This window comes from Anastrepha obliqua, chromosome 1, assembly GCF_027943255.1.
Source record: "Anastrepha obliqua isolate idAnaObli1 chromosome 1, idAnaObli1_1.0, whole genome shotgun sequence".
Classification (NCBI taxonomy): Eukaryota; Metazoa; Arthropoda; class Insecta; order Diptera; family Tephritidae; genus Anastrepha; species Anastrepha obliqua.
Window position 1 is genome coordinate 145,254,049 of NC_072892.1, and position 23,280 is coordinate 145,277,328.

Consider the following 23,280-nt stretch of genomic DNA (forward strand, 5'->3'; position numbering starts at 1 on the left):
GCTTGATAAAAACCAATTCTTTCCAATGTCAAAGGGTCCAGATATTTTGGCCTTGACGGCAATGGTTTTAAAAATTGGTTTATTTGTGAGCAAAATACTGCTTTGGCGAAGCGTTAGCATTAGTAGCAGTTTGCCAATTTGAAAATTGATCGAAGCGCACATAAATAAGCAGACTCATGGCATTTATGAGGATGGGCATCTCCTTTAAAAACTTGCAAAGACTGCTGAGTAAAGTCTCAGCTATTAATAGAAAAGAGAGAGACAAATCTGAGAAGCGTGATTTCCAAAATTAACAAAGAAATTTTCTTTCCCGGAAATATTGAAGACAAATATAATTTTGCTCAAAAAAAAAAAAATTATTTGCTTAAAAACAAATTTGTTAATAAAAAAATTTGTATGTCAAAAGCTATGCACATAAAAAAAATTTTCGAAGAATTCTTAACAAAAAACTATAATTTGTTTCACAAATTTTGAACACAAAAAATAATTTTTTTTTTTCCAAAAATATTAAAGAAATTGGTTTGCCAAAAGCTTTGACCAAAAAAATTTTTTTCCAAGAATTCTTAACAAAAAGCTATAATTTGTTTCACAAATTTTGAATAAAAAATGTATTATAATATATTTAAAAAAAAATTTGTTTTCCAAATGAATGATTTTAAATAAAAGTATAAAATTTTTTTCCAAAAATGTTGTACACAAAATATAATTTAAAACAATTCCAAGAATTTCGAACAAAAAAATAAAACTTTTTTCACAAGTTTTGAAAAAAATATATATATTTAAAAAAAATAAATTTGGTTTCCAGAGATTTTTAATCAGAATATATAATTTGTTCCAAAAATATTTTTTTTCCAAAAAAGTTCAACATAAAGATCATAAAACAAATTTTCCAACATTTTTTAACAAAAATTTGAAATTCTTTTCTACAAAAAAATTTCTGTTCCAAAAATGTTGAACACAAAACATAATTAAAAAAAATGTCCAAGAATTTTCAAAAAAAGATAGAATTTTTTTTTTCAAAAAAATTCCTGTTAAAAAAATGTAATTAAATAAAATGTAATGAACAAAATATAATTAAAAAATTTTGTTTTTTCCAAGAGTTTTCAACAAAAAGATATGACTTTTTTCACCAATTTTGAACAGAAAATGTATTTTTTATCAAAAAAAAATTGTTTTCGAAAGACTTTGAACCAGAATACATAATTTTTTCCAAAAAAAAAATTTTTTTCTAAAAATGTTCAAGACAAAATATTATTGAGAAACAACAACAATTTCAACAATTTTGAACTAAAATTTACAATTCTTTTTCTCAAACAAACTTGTTTTCCAAAAATTTTCAACACAAAATATAATCGTGTTTAAATAAAAATTTTTTCTCAAGAAATTTGAACAAAAATAATAATTCTTTTTCCAAAAAAAATTTGTTTTCCAAAAATTTTCAACACAATATATATATAATTAAAAAAAAATTTCCACGAATTTCGAACAAAAAAAATATTCTTTTTTTTTTCAAACTAAACTTTTTGTCTTTCACTTTCGAACACAATTGTAAGTTTAACAAAAGAATTTGCTTAAATAAAATATGTGTTACACAAAAGTGCTGAACAAAATATAATTTCAAAAATTTTATTTCAACAATTTTGAACAAATAAGAATATATTTTTTTTAATTATAATTTTTTCTCTATGAATTTCGACAATTTTATTCCAAAAAAAATAATTTGTTTCCAAAAATGTTGAACACCAAATATCATTTCTTTTTTTAATTTTCTTCCATAATTTTATCTGAATAAATAAATACAAATTTTTTCAAATTTTTTTGCAAAGATTTTAAACAAAAATATAATATTTTTTCAAAAAAAAAAAACTTGTTAAAAAATTGGTTTTCAAAAATTTTGAGCACAAAATATAATTTTTCCAAAAAAAAGTACAAATACAATACATACAAAATATTCAATACATTTTTTCAAAGAATTTTCCTTCTTAAAAAACTAAAACAAAAATCTATACAAATTTTCAAAATAACCTAAGAATTATTAAATTTTTTCAAAATTTTTCCAGTCTACTTCTCATTATACTCAAGCCACAAATAAACCAATTTTTATAAGAATCAGTTGCAATATCCAAAATACTGGTATTAACCTTATGAATCGAGCTACAATTGTGCGCCACTTGCGATTAAAGCTTTTGTCGTGCGTTAAAACAATCGCGCATTTGAGACGAGGTTGTCATTTTTGGACAGAAAAAGTCATCACGTCAGATACGAGCTTTTCACTTTTGGCTAGAAAAAGTCATCACGTCCGATACGAGCTTTTCACTTTTGGCCAGAAAAAGTCATCACGTCGGATACGAGGTGTTGATTTTAGGCACGGAAGTGGGATCACTTCTCCCACTCGTTCTTTTAAGGCAATGGGTTAACAGACATGTAATCGCTCTCTACAGATATAATCTAAGGGGTGCTGATTTGGATATCCACAGACATAATTTTGTAGACTGATCGTCTTCCTGCATATTTTCTCAACGATGCCGGCCCGGTGTTCGTTTTCTTCCCTTTTTTTGCTACAGTAAACACACGAATCTGCATCGATAATTCTGTATACCAAACTATACTGCAACGCAGCTCTCAGCTTAGCTGTTGGAAGGGTCACATTCAAAATATCACTAAACATAATTGATGCTTCACAATGCAGCTTCTAATCCCAGTATCAACATACTTAGTCATATTGAATTTCCTCGCATATTTGCCATTATTCTAAGCACTCTTGGGGCATCCTTGAATAGAGTCAAATACTCGATAATCATTTGTTTTTCCAAGTAATACACGCATACATATTCACATCTGCACACACATAGACAACGGTAAGTACTTGGATTTATCATACTTGAGCTTTGGTTGCAAAATAAAGCGACGTGGGTATGCGTTGTTTAGATAATTTCGTGCTGCTGATATTGAAATACCAATGTGCAGCGATTGTGTGACTATGTATGTATGTGTGAGCAAGTATGAACTCTACTACGTGAATGGGCAGCAATTAATTAGGAAATGCGTTATTGTTGGTTTATTGATTTCCTTGAACACTAATTTCGCTATTTACACTTTCAATCCCTCTAAGTGGCTACTGCCGCAAATCGTTCATGGCCAAATTATAAACAAAATAGCTGTATTTTAATGTTAGCAGTGACACACAAATACCAACGTAAGAGATATGTAAGTGGGCAGCGTATATGTGTGGGATATATGCGTACAACAACAAATATTTAGGTACATATTTATGTGCGAGGGTGAGGTGAGAAATTTGCGGTGCGAGCAAAAAGTGTCACCGGAAGGTCAGATTTTTACTTGTATACGATAGAAATTTAGCTAGCGAACCAAGTTTCAGGTCGATTGCAGTGCTGGTTCGGGTTGCTGGAAAAGAGGTCTCGGTTGCTTACATATAAAATGGAAAAACCGAGAAACATGCGGCCATAAAATAGTTTTATTTTAAAGCCCTCATTATACTCGAAATCGTAACATAAATTAAATACTGAAAAGACGACTTCTACGTCATATTTGGCGGCCAAATACTGGGCTCTCGAATTTCAAAAAGGTCGTATACGCGCTGATGATGTGCCACATACAGAATGCTACGTTGAAACCACAACTGCCGGGACGACCGAAAAAAATTCATATAAAAAACTAAAAGACTGATAACTAAAATTGACTCAGAGAGCTGAGACTACTGGAATGCACTCGAATAAAATATGCTGCATTTCGCTTTATGCAAGGAGTAGCTCTGTCATAGGTGACTCCGCATTTGTTAACACTTGATCAAAAATCTGAATCAAAAAATTCGACCAAACGTCGGTCGTTCAACAAACTCTTCAATTTAAGACCCAAGCGAATGCTATTTGTTTTTTAAGCTCAAAAATCAATAGAATTTGACGATAAGCCATCAATGCTGTATGAGCGCATTTTGAGTAATTTCCCACGCCGTACTATAAAAATTGTATAACTGCATTAACCGCAATGAAATTTCGTTCCGGAATGAAAATTTATCCCACCTTAGCAAATAAAATATGTATAAACAAATCCGGTGAAAGAAGTGGGGAAGCAGGTTTTTGGGGCGGCTTTAGTCGGTTTGTGGGGACGTGTATCAGTCATGGTATAAATTGCACAGTTTACCCAGAAAATTTGTTAGCGTGGCAATAAATTTCACTCACGACTTAATTGCTAAAAACAAATTTTTGCTTCTATGGCGGAAACTCCGACATAGAACGCCATACTCGTCGCCTAAGTTTCTTAGAAAACCCATACGATTTGCATGGCAACTTTTTTAGCAGATATTGAAAATGATTTGTGCAGTTTTGATTCACATTTCGGTTGGTCAAATAACTTTGAACGCAAAAAATTCAACAGAAAGGTGTTAAAAAATGCTTTAAGTGCGTTGTAAAAAAAAAAATTGAATAATATTAGGTATGTAAATTTGAATTGAGTTTAAAAATTAATGTAGTAGGTGTGATGATTTTCGTTTTTTTCTTACTTTTGTTTAACAACAACGCCTTGCGATATCACTAAAAAAATATTTAAAATGTTTCTTTAATTTTTCTTAACTTCGTGAAATAAATTAACAAATTAAATAGTATTGTAAAAAAATGTACTGCTCATAAATTTCTCGTGAATTGCATGAAAATGTTTCCTTAGCATGATTGCGGTTTATATTTTTAATTTTTTAATTTGTGCTTTTGCAGAAAGTAAGTAACTTATTTTTTCTCAGTTTTAGGCTAGTTAGTATTCAAGTATTTACTATTATTAAATTTAGTGTTTTTTTTTGTTTTGTTTTTTGCTTTTAGTCATACAGGCACTAGTGCAATATTAGTTTTAGATTACAAAAGGTTGTATGTGTGTGTGTGTGGTTGTATGTAGTTTAATATTGACCCACGTATTTACGTACATACATAGGAATGTACCATACATGTTTTCGAATGCAGCGAAATAATAAAAAAAAATATAATTATTAAGCAAAGAAAAACTGCATAAATGTAAGAATTTAGTGTTTTATTCCAGCTTTCTTGCGACTTTTATAATTTCTCTTGTGCAACTCATTTTTAAACAAATCTCAGTACATCTGCTTGTATGTGTACCCAACTAACTACCACGTTCATATATGTAAGAAGAAAATTCTCTTCTGTTTTTTTTTTTAATTTCAATTCTTGCGCCCAATAGTCGATTACATTCACTACATTTATGCGCCTACTATATTAGTAATTGTTGTACATATGCATGTGGTGTGTCTGCGTGCGTGTGTGCGTGCATGTGGTTGTGTTTAGGTGAGTATTATTTTTAATATTTATCTTTCATGTACATATATTTCTCAATTTCTCAACAAAACATTGCATTAGATCCATTACAAATACACTACATTAGGCGCTCTCACTGGCTTCGATGTGCTGTTATGCAATAATCTGCTTACATTTCGTCTCATGGTTTGCTGTCTGCCTTGTCGCACACCCATACTTTGCTTGCTGCATTCTCTGCTCTGCAGCTGCATTGCATTGTGCTTAGTGCTTGTTTTTTTTTTTGATTGTGTCGCCAATCGGTATTGGTTCCTCTGTTTGTTCGTCAAGCTTCTACCATGTGCTGCTAATATTAATTACGTACACAAATCTAATGTTTTATTACAACTATTCTACTTTTTTTTAATTTTTATTGTTTTTGTTGTTTGCTGTTTTTGCTTTTTAACATAGTGCTTCGAACTACCAACTCGTCGTCCTTCATACATTTCTTATTGTGTTTTTTTTTTGTTTTTGGCATTTTCATATAAGTACATACATATGTATGTGTGCACTCCTATGTTAGTAATATCTTTTTTTTTTTACTTTTTCAGCTAAATTTCACTGCCGCTTGTCTTTATTTTAACGCAGCAAAATAATCGATATTTTTATAATTGCTACAGTTCAATATCGTTTGGATTTTTTGTGTGTAAATTTTTCGTGTTCTATTTTTTTCTGTGTACACTAAGTGGCTAATTTTTACTGTGCTTTTTTTTCTAATATATTTACACATTTATTTTTAATTTTTATTTTTTTTATTTTTTCCCAAACTACCACTAATTTATTTACTGCAAATTTCATTTATATTAATTTTTTCTTCTGCTTTTTTTGTATTTGATATCTTCATTTGACTTATTTCATAATGGATTTTATGCTATCTTATATGTGGGTTTACTGTGCCTGCAAAAGTAAAGGATAAACCTTAAAAAATAATATGAGGTGTTAGTAAAAATTGGAAAAAAGTAGTAGGAAAAAAGTTGTAGTAAAATAGTAATGAATAAAATTTTTGCAAAAAGGTGGCATAAAAAATGTAAAAGGTTTTCATACCCAAATGCATATTTAGTAATATAAAATACAGCGTAAAAAATATGGAAAAGTATTTAGCATTATAAACATTTTCAAAAAGAGCGAAAATACGTTTAAATTGAAAAAAATTATATTTGATTTTTTAATTGTTTTTTTGATGCAGGTAACGTTGAAGAATTTTAATAAAATTTTTTTTTACAAAAATGAGTTTTAAAACCTCAACTATAAGGATACAAATAGTAAACTTGCAAGGCATTTTTATTTTTGTAATTTAATTAAACACTAAAATATGTATTTATAAACATGCAAATTATTTAAAAAAAAGTTCAACACTACTTAAAAGGCTTTTAAAAACCATTGAAGTAAAGGGTGATTTTTTAGCTATTATCTTTTTAAACAGTTGGTTTAAACAGCTGACGCACGTTTCGTGTTTTGTTTCACTGTCAAACATCTTCAGTTTGGTCTATAATTTAACCATGAATCGTCTTACAAACGAACAACACTTGCAAATCATTGAATTTTATTATAAAAATGCGTTTAAAGTCGAAAAATTGTGTTCAGCGACGCCGCTCATTTTTGGATCAATACGTAAATAAGCAGAATTTTCGATTTTGGAGTGAATATCAGCCAGAAGAATTGCAAGAGCTACCAATGTACCCAGAAAAGGTCACAGTTTGGTGCGGTTTATAGGCTGGAGGTATCATTGGACCGTACTTCTTCAAAGATGCTGCAAATCATAACGTAACTGTGAATGGTGAGCGCTACCGTGAAATGATATCCAACTTTTTTTTGCCCAAAATGCAAGAGCTTGACTTGTATGACATGTAGTTTCAGCAAGACGGCGCCACATGCCACACAGCACGCGTAACAATGGACTTGTTGAGAGGCGAGTTCGGTGAACATTTTATTTCACGTTCGGGACCTGTCAATTGGCCACCCAGATCGTGCGATATAACGCCTTTAGATTTTTTTTTGTGGAGCTATGTTAAAGCTCATGTCTATTCAGACAAGCCTGCTTCAATTAACGCATTGGAAGAAAACATTAAAGCATTTATATGTGAGATACCGGCCGAAACATTGGAAAGAGTATGCCAAAATTGGACTAAGCGGATGGACCATTTGAAGCGCAGTCGCGGTCAACATTTGCATGAAATAATCTTGAAACATTAAATCATATGGACTGTACTATCGATTTAAATACAAATTTCATGAATTTTTCTGAATTTTACGTGTGTTTTTTTGAAAAACTTTCCTATAGCTCTTAAAAAATCACCCATCACAATAATATTGCTCGGCCGCTTTAAAAGAAGCAACAAACAGGTCACTCTGAAGGGCGAATTGAATTAACTGCACTGTTATTCTTGCTCTGTACAGAGTAAATTAAATTTTTGTTTTCCTTGAAATTCTTTAGCTGAATACTTCCATCCCAAACTTCGGAACTTTTTTTTCAACTTCTATAATTTTTTTTCTATATCCTCTTCTGAATGTATGGAAAAAATATAAAAAGGCTAATAATTCTATAATTCTGACCTAATTCAGACACCTAGGTCTCCTGGTCCTCATTGAACCAACCTGTGGCTTTAATGAATCTAACAATTACTTTAGTTTTAATTTACCTACTTCTGCCAAATTCTTAAGAAAACTTTTTCCTAGAATATTGAACTTTCTTCTACCCAGAGTCATGCGTCCGCCATAGAAAGTGTTCTACAGCCTCTTCTTCTTCAATGTCGTTATAGGGTGCTCCCATTGTACTCGCATGCTTGTCCATAAGACAGTGCCCTATTAGAACCCCAAAAATTATTCTCACGTCCTTCCTGTTAAGTTTCAACAGTCGATTTGTGAGGCCCATATTCCATTCTGGTCACGTCATCCTACTTGTTGCACAGGTCAGGGACTGAGTCCATAGGACGTTGGCACATTTTTCATTTATTTATTTATTCATTTATTCATTTTAGTAAGTGAAGAAATACAAAGTTTCTTACAGACTACATAGAACTAAGAGTATTTATGTAGAAGTAATTAACAAAATTAAAGCTTAGGAAACTAAATTAACAAATATATACTAGGTAATTATTTAGATTTATTACAAAGGAAGAAATTTTTTAATTGGGTATTAAATACATGTTTCGCCCTGGAAAAGTCTAGATCCAAAAGGGAGGCGTTCTAACAGGAGGCGCATTGGCTCTATATAATGTCCTCCTAAAGCCAACATGAAAAATTTTGCAACGGCGAAAACACCTGCAAGGAACATTAAAATGTATTCTTTCTAGAAGAAACGGGCAGTCAATTAGTCCATTAACGAAATCGAAGATAAAAGAAACTGCCTGAAACGTACCTCTGTCACTTAATGGACAGAGACTAATCAAACGACAGCGTGAGTAGTATGATGGTTTGGGGTCTGAGAAATTGAGTGAATGTAGCGCGAAACGCACAAACATTTTTTGAACCCTCTCCACTCGATTTATATGGACTGTATGATAAGGTCTCCAAATAAAAGAGGCATAATCTAATTTGGACCGCACAAACGCAGAGTATAAAATTTTAAGAGTATATGGATTAGTGAAGTGCGATGAGTGACGTCTAACAAAAGCGAGCATAGCAAGTGAATTGGAAATGGCATAATTTAGGTGAGCGATAAAATTTAGTTTAGAATCAAAGAAGACCCCTAAATCTTTTATCACATCAGACGAAGCAAGATATGTGTAATTGATATGATAAAAAGGTATAGAGGGGGTCTTGAAGCTTAGAAAATGAGATTTTATGACATTTTTCAATATTAAGAAATAGACGATTCATAAGGCACCAGGAAAATAAATTATTCAACTCGGACTGTAGGGCGGCTGAATCACTAGAATTTCTTATTTCAGCGTACACTTTTAGGTCATCAGCATAGAGAAGAAAATTAGCGAAGGAAAAGCACGAACAAATATCATTAATAAAAAAAACAAATAACAAAGGCTCTAAAATACTACCCTAAGATACACCAGAGGTGGCAGTGTACTGTTTCGAAGAAACTCCATCGATAACTAAAGTACAGCGTCTTTTTATTAAATAGGATCGAATCCAATCAAGAAACGAAGAATGAAAACCGAGACAAACAGAGAAATCCGTGAAAAATAGCGTCTGTTTGGAAACCATTCTGGAAACGTGCATGGCAATCATCAGAAAAAACGGATAAGTTAGATAACGTAGATCTTGCAGCAACAAAACCATGCTGTCGAGGACTAATTAGATGTTTAACGCTAAAATATAACTTGTCTTTAACAATGCATTCAAAAAGTTTAGATACAGCAGATAGTTTGGAAATTGCTCTATAATTTGCAATATCGCTTTTATTACCTCTTTTGAAAATAGGAGTGACTGACGTCAGCTTTCAGTCATCAATAAATATTCCTTCGGGCAAAGATTTGTTAAAAATTAGCTTAAGAGGTTGTACCAAAGAGCGACAATTTATAAGCAAAGTTACCGAAAACCCATCTACATCCGAATGAGCAGAGTTTTTAATCTTTAACTATCCCTCAATGACATTATCATCTGATACAACAAGTGTACCGAAGTCTACTGAAGAAGACACTTTCCCCAAGAAATTATGGCGAATGGCTGCCAAATCCTGAATATCTTCATCAGACACAAAGATTGATGAAAAGAAATCGGCAAATAAATTCGGTCCCTCACTGACAGAGCCGGCAGTAACGGACATTTTGTGGTGTGTTTGTCTATTAGTAGCTTACAAGTTGCTAAAGTTATAAAGCGTTTTCCAATAACAGGTGTTATGGGTGAATGGATTGCGCTATCGAGAGATACACAGGTTTTCCGCTAGTCACAATTTCAGCTTGAAATACGCTATAGTTATTCGGTAGCCGGATAAAAATGCTGGCACTCATCTCTTCAGATTGAAAGACTACGCGTAATAAATAATTGAGCTTGGAACGATCAGTACAGTATTGACTCCACTTCTATTATCCATTAACCCATTGTCGCAATCTTCTCTCGTTGAGAAAGTTGTGGTAAGTGTAGCTCTGCTGACTTACCAAAGTCTGTTGTTTGGGGTATTCTTCTAGTAAGTTTGCGTGTCTCTTCCTGTTAGTGACTAAGTGAAAAGATTTTCTTAACCTGATTAGCGATTATGCCGCTAGTTGTTTATTGTACGCCTCAATGGCTAATAGATGCAACATGATATTCATCGCTGCAAGAAATTGGGATTTGTCGACATAAACGGCCTGCTTGAAGCGCTTCTGTTTCAATTAATCGTGCCCCCGTATTGGATGGTCTAACGCGTCTTGGACTTTCTTATGGACAGCAGTCTAATGTTGCTTTTGCAATATCTCCATGAGGCTTCCGATGGTAAATTAATAAACTATAAATAGTATTTATTGTCCCTCTTTTATATGCCGCTTACATTCAAAAATGTAACTCTTGCCAATATTCCGAAAGAACAATGACAAAAAAGCTTCTTACCCAAGAAGCGGAGTCGTGCCCTAGTTAGCCCTGGACATTCCCGTAGGTAGTAAAAAAGACTTTTCTTTACCCCTTCCGCTTGACCGCTACTGCAAATGGAATTGAAAGCAACCTCCCTTTTCTGCCTACATGATCGCCTACTTTCCAATGGCCTGTAGGGGATGCAGTGATGGCCGAGAGCATCCTAACAGATCATTAGTCCTGTGGATTTTGTACGATGGCCACGTGTTTTTTGTTGTAATACATGTAGTTAATTGCTTCCATCTTCTTTCGCCTAAAGCACGATGGTGTGAAGTAATGGATTTTTTTAATGTGTTGAGTGGGGTGGAGACTGCCACCGTCACCGCCTCTGCTATTTAAAGTGTCGAACCTTTTCTTGCCAACTCATCCACTATCTCATTATCCCGTATGTTCCTATGACCGGGAATCCATACCAGAGTAATTTCAAGCCTAAATAATTCTAGTTCCTCTCTACACTGTAAGACAAGCTTGGATGAAATGGAGTTGTAGTCTAAGGCCTTGATAGCTGCTTGACTGTCTGAAGAGATGGCTACTCTTGCACCAACTTCCTTGTAGAGTTTTAGTGATGGCATAGTCAGGAAGTCTAATTGACTGAGATAGGTTGAGTAGCTCCGAATGGAAGCCAGCTCCCACACCACAATTCATCTTAGATTTCAATATCGTATCTTCCAATAACATTCCATTTTCCCTATTCGGCTCTCGTACCGTAAAGTCTTTCTTAAAGTTAAGGTTAGGTTAGGTTAGGTTAGGTTAGATGGATAGAGTAGAACAGTGGCACAGGAGGTGCGAGATTGTCTCTTCCTCGTCCTCATCTAGACAACTTCTACAGAAGTCATGTATTTGCACACCCATCCTTTGGGTGTATCTACCTATTAGGCAATGTCCCGTTATGACTGAGATCAATGTGCTAAGGCTGTGTTTATTTTCGCTTAGCAGAGATTCTGTGCATTTAGCATTTAGAGTCAGCTACAGTTGACGGGCGATTTTGCAGGTGGCTTCATTGCGCCATCTTTCGTTTGCTTTCTTTACAATTTCTTCAAGGATGAGTAGCTTACATTTTTGTAAGGGTATCCCTATGTCATTATCTATGTACTCATTAGTCCATTTAGTGCCGAGTCTAGCTACTTCATCGGCTCTCAGTTACTTTCAATGTCGCGATGGCCAGGAACCCATGTTGCCTTTAAGTGAAATGACTCAGTCATCTCGTTAAGAAATGTACGGCATTTCATGGCTACCTTGGAGGTTGTCGACTGTTTTGTGAGGAATTTTATCGCCGCTTGGCTGTCAGTGAAAATGTAGATATCATTTCCGGATATCGCATCACACTGTAGCAGTGTCGCGGCTTTTATTATTGCCATCAGCTCAGCCTGGAACTGTGGGTCTGTGTAGTCTGATCTGTTTTTGATAGCAGATGAGTTAGTACGTTGAGCACTTGAGCTGACACGCTGTTCTTTGTATCTTGTTCAGCTTGATTTAGTTGTATTTCTTTTCTGTTGTGGGCCACCAGACTAGTGTCGCGTATGTTAGTATTGGCCTTACAATGGCTATGTAGGACCATTTGGATAGTTTTGGTTGGAGACCCCATTTTTTACCTAACATTCTCTTAGACGTGTAAAGTGCTATAATCGATTTTTTTATCCTGTACTCTACATTGGACCTCCGGCTGAGTTTGGGATCTAAGATAGCACCTAACTACTTTGCCTGTTGGGTTAACGTAAGACTAACGCCGTTAAGTTTTGGGAGGTTATAGTATGGTACCTTGGTTTTCCTGGTGAAAAGCATCAGTTCCGTTTTGCTCGGGTTTACGCTTAAACCACAGTCTGTAGCCCAGTTACTGAGTAATACCAGAGCTTGTTCCACAATCTCACTGATTGTGGTTAGAAACATTCCTGAAACCATAAGCACTTTGTCGTCCGCGTACGCCACTACTTTAATTCCCTTTCGGTTTAATTTGGTAAGGATATTGTTGAGAACTAATAACAGCAGGGGGGATAAGACCCCTCCCTAAGGGGTTCCCCTGTGGACAGAGCGTTTTACCGTGCTGCTGCCTACCTCACCGATGATTATTCTAGTTTTAAGCATATCCATTCGTTGAGACCTATGACTGTGGGGCCTCATATTAAGAGCCTCAAATATGGATCTTGTGCTAGAATTTTTAAACGTCCACTCTATGGGGAGGTAAGCAACTAGTGAGTATTGTTTGCATTCTCTGCTCCTCTCAATCACACTTACAACCCTCTTAAACATACACGCAAATGTTATTTAAATCCAGCTTAAAAGTGTTTTTCTACAAAGTTAAAAATGCTTAACTCAAGCAGCCCGGCTTTCTAATGAAAGCGCCAAAAATTACTGGCCATCATTGCAAGCCATCATCACCCTACAACAACTACATCATATCAATAAGTACTTCGTTAATAAAAATTTATGAAATATAATGAAAACAGAAATTATTAAAGTGTTGCAAACAGGCATTTTAAGGTAAAGTAACTGTAGTGCAAATGCTAAAAAGTGCTAATATTTAATTTTATGCAAAATGTCATGCAAAGTTAATAGCAAAGGCAAAATATACCTATAAAAATATTTTCAATCTCACAACTCCAACTGTTAATTGCATTAATTACGAGCACTAGCACAACACCAACAACAACAGCACGCTTTGTGATTGCTACTGCTATTGTTATTGTAATCATAAAATAGAACATCAATTGAAACCTACCTGTGGGCTCACTTGAAATTGCTGAATCGGATAGGCGACCACGCCGGCAGCTTGCGGTATGGCAGCACCAGGCACGCCCGTCGCCAACTGTTGAGCGGGAGATATTTGCGCTTGGGTAGCAACGCCTTGCCAAGTGGCGGGTATTTGTACGCCCATGCTGTAGAAATAAAAAGGGAGTAAACAGGCAAAGAAGTATGTTAATAAAAAACAGCAGATCATCACATTTTTATTACACTTAATAAGCATTTTATGCTCTGCTTTAATTTAAAAAATATCCGGTCAGTCCATAAGTTCGTGCGTGTTTTAAAGGTGCTCTTAAAATTAATAAAAAAGATGTTTAAAGTATTTATTAATCAGTAATATATTTTCCCTCATTATTTACAATGTATTCCCAACGTTTAGGCAAATTTTAAATTCCCTGCTCAAAAAATTGTTTGTCCTTGGAGCCAAAATACGCTTCGATATCCCTTTCTATAGCTTCTTTTGAGGAGTAGTTCTTGTTACTCATATGGGATTGAAGTCCACTGAAAAGGTGATAATCACAAGGTGCAATATCCGGAGAGTATGGTGGATGCGGCATTAGCTCCCATCCGAGCTCGTTCAGCTTGCCTAATGATTGCCTTGCGGTATGAGGTCTTGCGTTGTCGTGGTGAAACGAAACTTTGCGTTTATTCACTAAAAGCAGTCGATTTTTGTTAAGGGCCTCATTCAGGTTTGATAGCTGATGGTAATAGTAATCAGCAGTTATCGTTTAGTTTGGTTCCAGAAGTTCATAATAAACAATACCGGCCATATCCCACCAAATAGACAGGATAATCTTCTTGGGGTGAAGGCCATATCTAGGGGTCGGTTCTGGTATTTCATATTTATCTAACCATTAGCGTTTGCGGACAGGATTAGTGTAAAGGACCCATTTTTCATCACCAGTAACGATACGATTCAAAAAAACTTTCATTTTCGAGCCGTTGCAGCAGCTGAGAACACACATTCACTCTCTGCTGAAGGTTGGCGACGGAAAGTCTATGCGGAGCCCATTTTTCCAGCTTTGAAACCTTTCCCAACTGAACCAAGTGTCTGTGAACTGTTCCATGCGATGAATTTAACCTCTGAATGATAGCTGATAGATCGACATTGAAATTTGGCTCAGCTTCCACGAGTTCGTGGCAAGGCGTCGGAGTTAAAGACTTCAGGACGACCAGCGCGCGGGGCATCCTCCACGTCGCAGTTACCACTTCGGAATTTTGAAAACCACTTTTGCGCAGTCCTTACACTCACGGTATCCTCTCCGCGAACAGTGTTAATTTCTGCAGCAGCAGTTGTTGCCTTTTTACCACTTTTATAAAAAAAATACAAAATATTCCTCTTATAGGCGTTCGGAGATTCCATTTTATTTTTTAACAACGCGGCAGCAAGAGCAACTGCCGTATTGATAAGATGCAGCAAGACGAGCAGCACTATTGAGGTTATTCTTCACGACGGCCTCCAGACGTAGTTACCAAATCGGTATCCCTGTAGGAGGAACCGTCAGACTTGAGATGTTTTAGTAGCGCTAAATACACGCACTGACTAAGGATTTGATTGTTTAAACCTTGTAAAAAAAAATCTATCATAGATAAATATCCTTGAGTGTATTACATGCCTTGAGAAAACTGATTTCAAATTTATTAGCATACAACGAAGCCCATAAGACGGGCGAGGCTCGCTAAAATGAGATGATTGCAGAGCAATCCGGACAAAGCTTCGTAGAACTCCTTGGATCCTTTGAGAACAAAAAGATTCAATTAGAACAGCATAAATTGGATTCCAAATTATTCGACTTCACCAGAGAATTGTAAAGTTTCCAAACAAATGAAGTTTACAAACAAAATCAGTTTTGTTTAGTTAATAAAAAAGTTATACAAAAACAAATTGATCATTGATTTTGCACCATCTTTCATAAAGATCTTTAAAGTCTCGAGCATAAAGTCGCAGAAAGTCCATGTTGGAGTAAGCCATAGGAACCATAAAACTAATAAAATTAGCAAAAGAGAACCCTGAACCCAAAACAGGCTCATTGTAGTGGAAAGACAAGCATTAGAAAAGGTATAAGTAGGTGCAATTGGATTTTGAACTTTAGGGAAGTTTCATGACAAAACATTTACTGATATTAAGTGACAATTTTTTTCTGCTACACATTACACTCCGGGGTGGACTATTGCCTCCTCTACAATATGTCTCCATTTTTCTCGACAGCCCGCTTTCGCTCTACAGGGTCCGGCACTCGAAGTGTAACTAACTTCAGACCGCTCGCGCAGCTGATGCACGGGATGCTGTCTGTTACTTCGCTAATGACAGTCGCGTGTATTGTTTACCAGCGCGAAGAAGCATTTTGCCGAGAGTAAACGCGAAAAAAGAAACTCAGTAATGGATTTCAAACGTGCGATTGCATTATATTTGGCTGAAAAATCACAACCAGTGATTGTTCGTGAACTCGAGCACCTTAAAGAAATTAAAGTGTTTGTTTACCGTACCATTACTCGTTACAATGACACACTGGTAGCATCGCGGAACGTCATGGAGGTGGTCATCAAAAGACTGCAACGTCACGTGAAATGGTTCAAAACGTGAAGAAGCGACCTGAGCGAAGTTTTCCAATTGAGCAATTCGTAAACTCTCAAAGCGGTAGAGTTTATTTGACCGACCGCTCATACGAGAATTTGAGACATCGATTGGCCACCAGGAGGCAGCACCCACCACAGGTAATGGTTTGGGCCGCTGTAACCGCAGATGCGCGCTCTCCAATCGTTTTCATCGAGCCTGGCGTCAGGGTAAATGCGAAATATTATCGGGAAAGTATTCTGGAGGTTGCTTGGAAGCCGTGGGCAGACAAACATTTTGGTGAAAGACTAAGGACATTTCAACAGGACCAAGAATGGCTAAAAAACAACCTTCCAAACTTCGTAACGCCCACACAATCGCTCTCAAATTCAGCAGACATGAATCCGACGGATTATTTTCTTTGCGCCATTTTGGAGAGCAGGGTCCGAATCTTTTAGCATCAGCCTAGAGGCACTGACAAAAACCCATTGTTCTCGAGTGGGCCAAAATACCTGCAAGTCACGTTCGGACAGCTTGCGATTTGTTTCCGGACCGTCTCAGTATCATAGTCAAGACAAAGAGTAATCACATCGAGCAGATGTAAATTGATTCTTAATTTTGTACTATTTTCACACATTTTTTACTTTGAACTGAATAAAAGTGTTTTTCCAAACTAAATTTATGGCCTTTTTAATTGGTTACACTTCGTCTTCTACGTCTTGTAACCATCGCCGCCTTGGCAGGCCTCTCTTTCTTGCTCCTTCAGAACTTGCTTCAAAAACTTGTGTGGTCGCTCTTTCGCTGCTCATGTTTACGAGGTGCCCATACCACGGTATTCTTTGCGACTTTATAAACCGCGTTACATTTCGTTCCGCGATTAAAAAACTCAGCTCGTGGTTGTACCGTATGCGGTATGTACCGACTTCTAATCGTATAGGGGCGAGTATTTTTCTGAGATTTTTTCTTTCAAATCGCATCAGTAAATTCACGTCATTAACTTTAAGGACCCATGTTTCACAGCCCTAGGTGAGAACCAGACTTATTATAGTTTTGTACATCTGGATATTTTGTTCTTTTCCTATCAATAAATACTCCATAAGTTTGATGTGGCCAAAATATGCTCTCTTAGCTGCCTGAATGTGGTCTTGTAGTGATAAGAATGGATCCTTATTCATTCACCTAAGTATTTAAATTCTTGCATGAGCTCAAAAATAAACTTCCGTTTCTGATGTGACTATCATGAAAGAATCTTTCTTCATCTTTTCTTTATTTACCTTGAGGCCCGCTGGTGTTATAGCTTGCACTAGCCGCATGGAAACGTTCCCAAGAGCCTCCCTATTTCTCGCAAGAATTACAATGTCGTCAGCGTAGGCGCATATTTGTGACGATTTATAAAATATTTACCACCACACTTTTAATTTATTATTAAACAAAAACGTTGACTACTTCCCTCGCACCTCATTCTCGTATGTATGTTTGATAGATTTTGTAGCTCACTTTAAGAAGGACTTGGAGGATGGTTCCATGTGTAGAAGTCCACGCAAGTGAGGAAAGTTACTGATCGTCATTCACTTGGGAGTAGCGAGCACGATTCTTCTGCATATGGTTCAAGCAGCTCACAACGTCCGGAATTAGCCCACGTATCCTCTGGGTAGCTTCCAAACACCCGTTCGGGAAGGCGAAGTACTCCAGGATAGCTGGTTGTGTGCTGGGCCTGGGATCCGCCACTTAAAAATCTCCCCGAATGAAAATATATACAAAGCCTCGGATGAGAACTACCCTCTATAATTTACACAGTTTAATTTGTGTCCCTTTTAACAAATCGGCATATTTTATGAGCTCTGCACTTATACAGTCTTCACCACCTGTTTAAATCACTTTTGTAATGTAGAAACAACGTAGATGCAGGCAGGTAATTCTGCTGGAAATAATCCCAAAATCTGCATAGTGGCAGTCTTCATTGTGGGAACGGAACCATTCAATGGTGACCAACCAGCAAGCTCTAAGCGAAATAAATTGGTTAAAAAGGGTTGCCCAAGAGTGCGTACACTTGGATGAAGAAATCAAATTCATGGTTTGTGATACCATTGCAAAGGAAGTAAGATAGAGAGAGCCGATAGGATGGAAGGAGAGAGAGGAGGGGGTGCGGGAAGGGGGTGAAGGCTATTGAGTATTTCTGGATTACGGACGATGACTGAGTTAAAGTTGTGTTAGCCATTTTATGCTGTTCACAAAGTCAGATCAGTCAATCAGTCATCAGATCTTTAATATTAAGACCTGCTATATCAGCAGTTGTAGCAAAAAAATCTGAAACCAGCACACCTAAAACTTAGCTCCGCGGGAGCAAAATTACTAAGGAGTAGATGCTGAGATGGTACCAACTCCTCCTCCATAAAGTTGACGCAAAGAGGACTCGAAGTATTTCCAAGTCTCATGGCATGCATACCACGCGGATGGTGTTTCCCAAGCTCAAGTTGCCGCTCCGTGGAAAACATATTGAGACAATTGAAGTCATAAAAGAGAATTCGAAGAACACACTCGAGCTTGACTTGTTTACAGTAGCACAGAAAACAAACTATGTGACATATCACGCTGAAATTTGCCATGTAAGCTTATAACAGTCCTACCAAAAAACAAAAAATTTATTTTTGCCATATGTCATCCGCGGACCGTTTTATTGATAACGTCTCGTTCATATTTGAGTAGAAGGTACATATGTAAGTACTAGGCGGTACAGGAGGTCTCAGAGTAGCTCAGATTTATGATTAAGCGTCCTCTAATGTTGCTGGCAGGTTATCTTTACAGGTATCAAGCGATTTTTTTTCACATGCATGACTTGGTACCTCTACTGAAACCAATTGCAGGCTTTGTTTGAGGTTGAAAAGGCTTGCGGGCAAATTTTAGATAATTAACCCGTCTCCACCAGATGGAAACTGCAACACGAACGCCAAAGTATTAGTAATTACTCTTTCGAAAATATCTTTCTTGCAATATTAGTTATTCTGAATCGGCTTTGGGCAACGCAAGAGGCATGAAAGGAATTACAAGAACACAAAAATATTTTGGGTCGCCCTATTAACCCGTAAATACGATTTTCTGAAATGTTTCGACCGCAGCACTACCACGCAATCAGATGAATGATTAAATTTTTTTTATAAATTTGCTAAAATATTCCATATTTGTTTTCGAATACTCTTTCAATTTGTCGCACAAATTTACCACCACCACCTTTATTACTTTTTTTGTAGAGTTTTAATTTTACTAGCCACTATTACATCCATCAACAAATTTTGGTGCATAAAAACTTCGGCGAACTTATTTTACTCATCTTTTTAGTAGTGTTATTATTTGTTTTTGCTATACGCTGTCCGCTGTACCGTCGCCGTTGGCTGCGTATGCAAAGTCTGATGTTGATGTTGTGAACGCAAACTGATGCAATCAACCAAAGTGTCAGAAAGAGTTACAACCACAATAACAGCGCCAAAAGCTGCTTACAACAATAGCAAAAACCAAAACTCAAAAATAAAATAAAAACCATTTGTTATCACAACAACAAATATTCACACAGTTTTCATCTTGCTATGAATGGGCGCGTCGTTGCACAGTGAAACAATTTCACAAAAGTGGAACGTTAGAAAAAATTAATTGTTGCAGTCGCAAATGCAGATTTGTGCAGTTTCTGTAATTCAACAGTATTTCCAACTAATTATGAAATTATTGCAAAAAATTTGTAACAAATTAGGCGATGCGACATAAAATATAATTAATTTTCAAGCATTCAGAGGGTGGTTAAATTTCAAGGGCCGATGTTGAATGTAAACAACACCTAAGCGTTAAGTGTTTTTCTACATTTCATTCGACATTTTTTAATTTCAGACTAACTCAATTTCAACCATGGAAAACTACACAATCAAGTAACGCGTTAAAGTTATTCAGGCTTATTATGAAAACGGGCGTTCAAATCAATCGCGCACTTCATGATTCAGTGATGAGGCACATTTTGACCTCAGCTGATTCGTCAATAAGCAGAATTGCCGCATTAGGGCGAATGATAATCCAAGAGTGATTGCTGAAAAACCAATGCAGCCACAAATAATGACTGTTTGGTGTGGTTTATGAGCCGGCGGCATCATTGGGCCGTATTTTTTCCAAAATGAGGCCGGTTAGGCAGTTATTGTGAATAGTGTTCGCTAACGTGAGATGATAACGAACCTTTTATGGGCCGAATTGGAAGATATGAATGTGGACGATATGTGGTTTCAACAGGACGGTGCCACTTGTCACACAGCTAACGAAACAATAGCTCTTTTGCGCGAAAGATTTGATGGCCGAATAATCTCACGTCGCGAGGTCAATTGGCCGCCACATGTGATTTGACACCGTTGGGCTTCTTTCTTTGGGGTTATTTGAAATAAAAGATGTACGTCGATAGGCCAGCAATAATTCAAAAGCTAAAGGTTGAGATAATATGGGCACATTAACGGCATAGAATCTCAATTATGCCTCAGCGTCATCGAAAATTTGGACCATCGGATGGAGGTATGCCGCCGAGGCCACGGCGGCCATTTGGCGGATACTTTGTTTCATGCATAATTGAGCCAGACCATTATTATCATAATAAAGAGAAATGGCAATACTTTTTTAAGAAAATTGTATTTTATTCAAAATCAATACCGGCCCTTGAAACTTAACCATCCTTTATAATTTATTGCTGCCGTTTTTATTCCCATTTTTGTGCGTATATTTTTATTTTTTATTTTCTGGTGCGCATATTTTTTGGTAAAGGGAGCTTACATGTTTTTGAAATTAATACCGTTTTTAATTTATTTGTGCCCATAATTATGAAAGTGCACTTGGTCCAAATTACAAAAAAAATTATAAACATAACTTGAAACTGGCGTGACGGCCTCCTTGAGGCGTTGCTGAACTATGAAATAAGGTAAATTACCAATATTTCAATTCAAGGAAATATGGATTCTCATTTGATTTTCGCTACCCGATTATAAGCTGCCCAAGAAAGGCGAGGAATAACCCTGCTCAACGTCACCTATAAAATTCTAGTCACGATCATACAAGGCAGACTCCAATGTTTCGAACGACTACTCGTTCATTGTTAGTTGCTTCCATCCAGCCAAGAAGTTAACTCGAACACCTACTGCCAACAACTAATTGGACTAAAACATGCGATTAACCAGATGCTGCCAGAACTGACGAACAGGAAATATGTTGTGTTCCATCAAGGCAAGCAACGAGATCTTAAATGAGAAATGAAGTAATTTCCACTATATAGTCCATACCTGGTGCCAATCGAGTATCATCTAACTTTCCAAGTACTTTGAAAATTTTTATGAAATGTTGAAGATTACCTGAAAGAGTTATTTACCAGTGGAGACGAGGACTGCTTCAATTGTGGAATTTCAAAATTTCTTCCGAAATTATCAAAAGTTAGCGAGCGAAAAGGCGCATAATTGATTTAAATCTGCTAACTCATCGGAATAAAATGAAAAATAATCAAAATTTTTTCCCTGAGCTAATATCTCAATGCGACCAAAGTGGCCGAGATGGCTGGCTCCCATTCGGGAGTACGCGGGTTCGAGTCTCCGTGCGTGAGACACAAATAATAGAACAAGTCTTTTCTAATAGCGGTCGCCCTCCGGCAGGCAATGATACAGCTTCGAGTATTTTTGCCATGAAAAAGCTAATAAAAAAGATCTAGTCTTCGGAGTCGGCTTAAAACTGTTCGTAGGTCCCTCCATTTGTGGAACAACATCAAGACGCACGTCACAAATTGGAATTCGTCACAAGGAATTCGGCCAGGAAGCCGCGTAATTCATTTAAATCTGATAATGTATTTGAATTTCAAAGTAGAACCATTCAGAACTTCTTACTATGCTTCATCTAATATTTCAATGGCACAGCTGGCAATCTTGAGGTCTTGGTAGTTTAATTGTGTTTTGTTGTTGTTATTGTAAGAGAAAATATTCGCCCGAGATTTTTCGGCGTTATTGTTTCCGTGAATGCTACATCCCATAATTTTGCAACATTACATATGCCCGTCCAATGCCTTATATTTCGTAACCATGAAAACTGCTTGCGGCCAACACTTCGTTTCCTTTACAGTACGAGGGGGGCCTTGTACATGTCGGGATTTGGCAACCCTGGTGTTGCAATCTGGCAACTGACAGCTGTATCGCAAAGTTTGACATTTTTTGGCTTTTACGTACTCAGAACGTTTTGAAATACCAGCGCTATTTGTGTTGTTTACAGTAACTTAGAAACTTCATCTCGGTCCAAAAATGGAATTAAATCTTGAACATTTTCGTGCGATTATTTTTTACAACTTCCGACGTGGATTAATTCAGCAACATTGCATGGATGAACTTAATTCATTTTTTGGCGATGAAGCTCGATCAAGGACCAGTGTTTATCGATGGTATGGTGAATTCAATCGTGGTCGTATTTCACTCCAAGACGAATTTCGTGAAGGTCGTCCAAAATCAGTTGTTGTTCCGAAAACTATTGATGCTGTGCGCGAACTAATATTGCAAGATCGTCATGTGACCTATCGTGAGATTGAGACAATCTTAGGCATTAGTGGGACCAGCATACATTCAATATTGCATAAACATTTGACTGTCAAAAAAATTCGTTCACGTTGGATCCCACACAATTTGTCAATCGCTCAAAAAACGGCTCGTGTCGATTGGTCGAAGGAAATGCTCAAAAAGCACGATCGCGGGGCTTCGAAACACGTCTATGACATCGTGACAGGTGATGAATCATGGATTTACGCGTATGAGCCCGAAAGTAAACAGCAGTCGACTGTATGGGTGTTTCAAGATGAGCCAAATCCAACAAAAGTTGTTCGCGCACGAAGCACTTCCAAGCAAATGGTCGCCTGTTTTTTCGGAAAAACTGGACATGTCGCAACCGTACCACAAAAACGACGTAGAACACTAAATTCTGAGTGGTACACAACCATTTGTTTGCCAGTTGTCTTCCAAGAAATTAGGAAAACCAATCGCCGAAGACGGATCACTCTTCATCAGGACAATGCGAGCTCTCACACATCGGCTCAAACAACTGCATTTTTGAGCACCCAAAACATCGAATTAATGGGTCATCCGCCGTATAGTTCTGACTTGGCACCGAATGACTTCTTTCTATTCCCGT

The 23,280-nt window shown here is 36.5% G+C and overlaps 1 protein-coding gene across 1 annotated transcript in view; it reads right to left on the reverse strand.

Annotated features, from left to right (window-relative positions):
• The window catches only part of LOC129237628 (cytotoxic granule associated RNA binding protein TIA1-like), a 126,687-nt gene that overhangs the window by 10,446 nt on the left and 92,961 nt on the right, over nt 1–23,280 (reverse strand). The window contains exon 7 of the mRNA XM_054872502.1: nt 13,531–13,687. Coding sequence (XP_054728477.1) covers nt 13,531–13,687 — 157 coding nt within the window. The remainder of the gene's footprint in view (nt 1–13,530; nt 13,688–23,280) is intronic.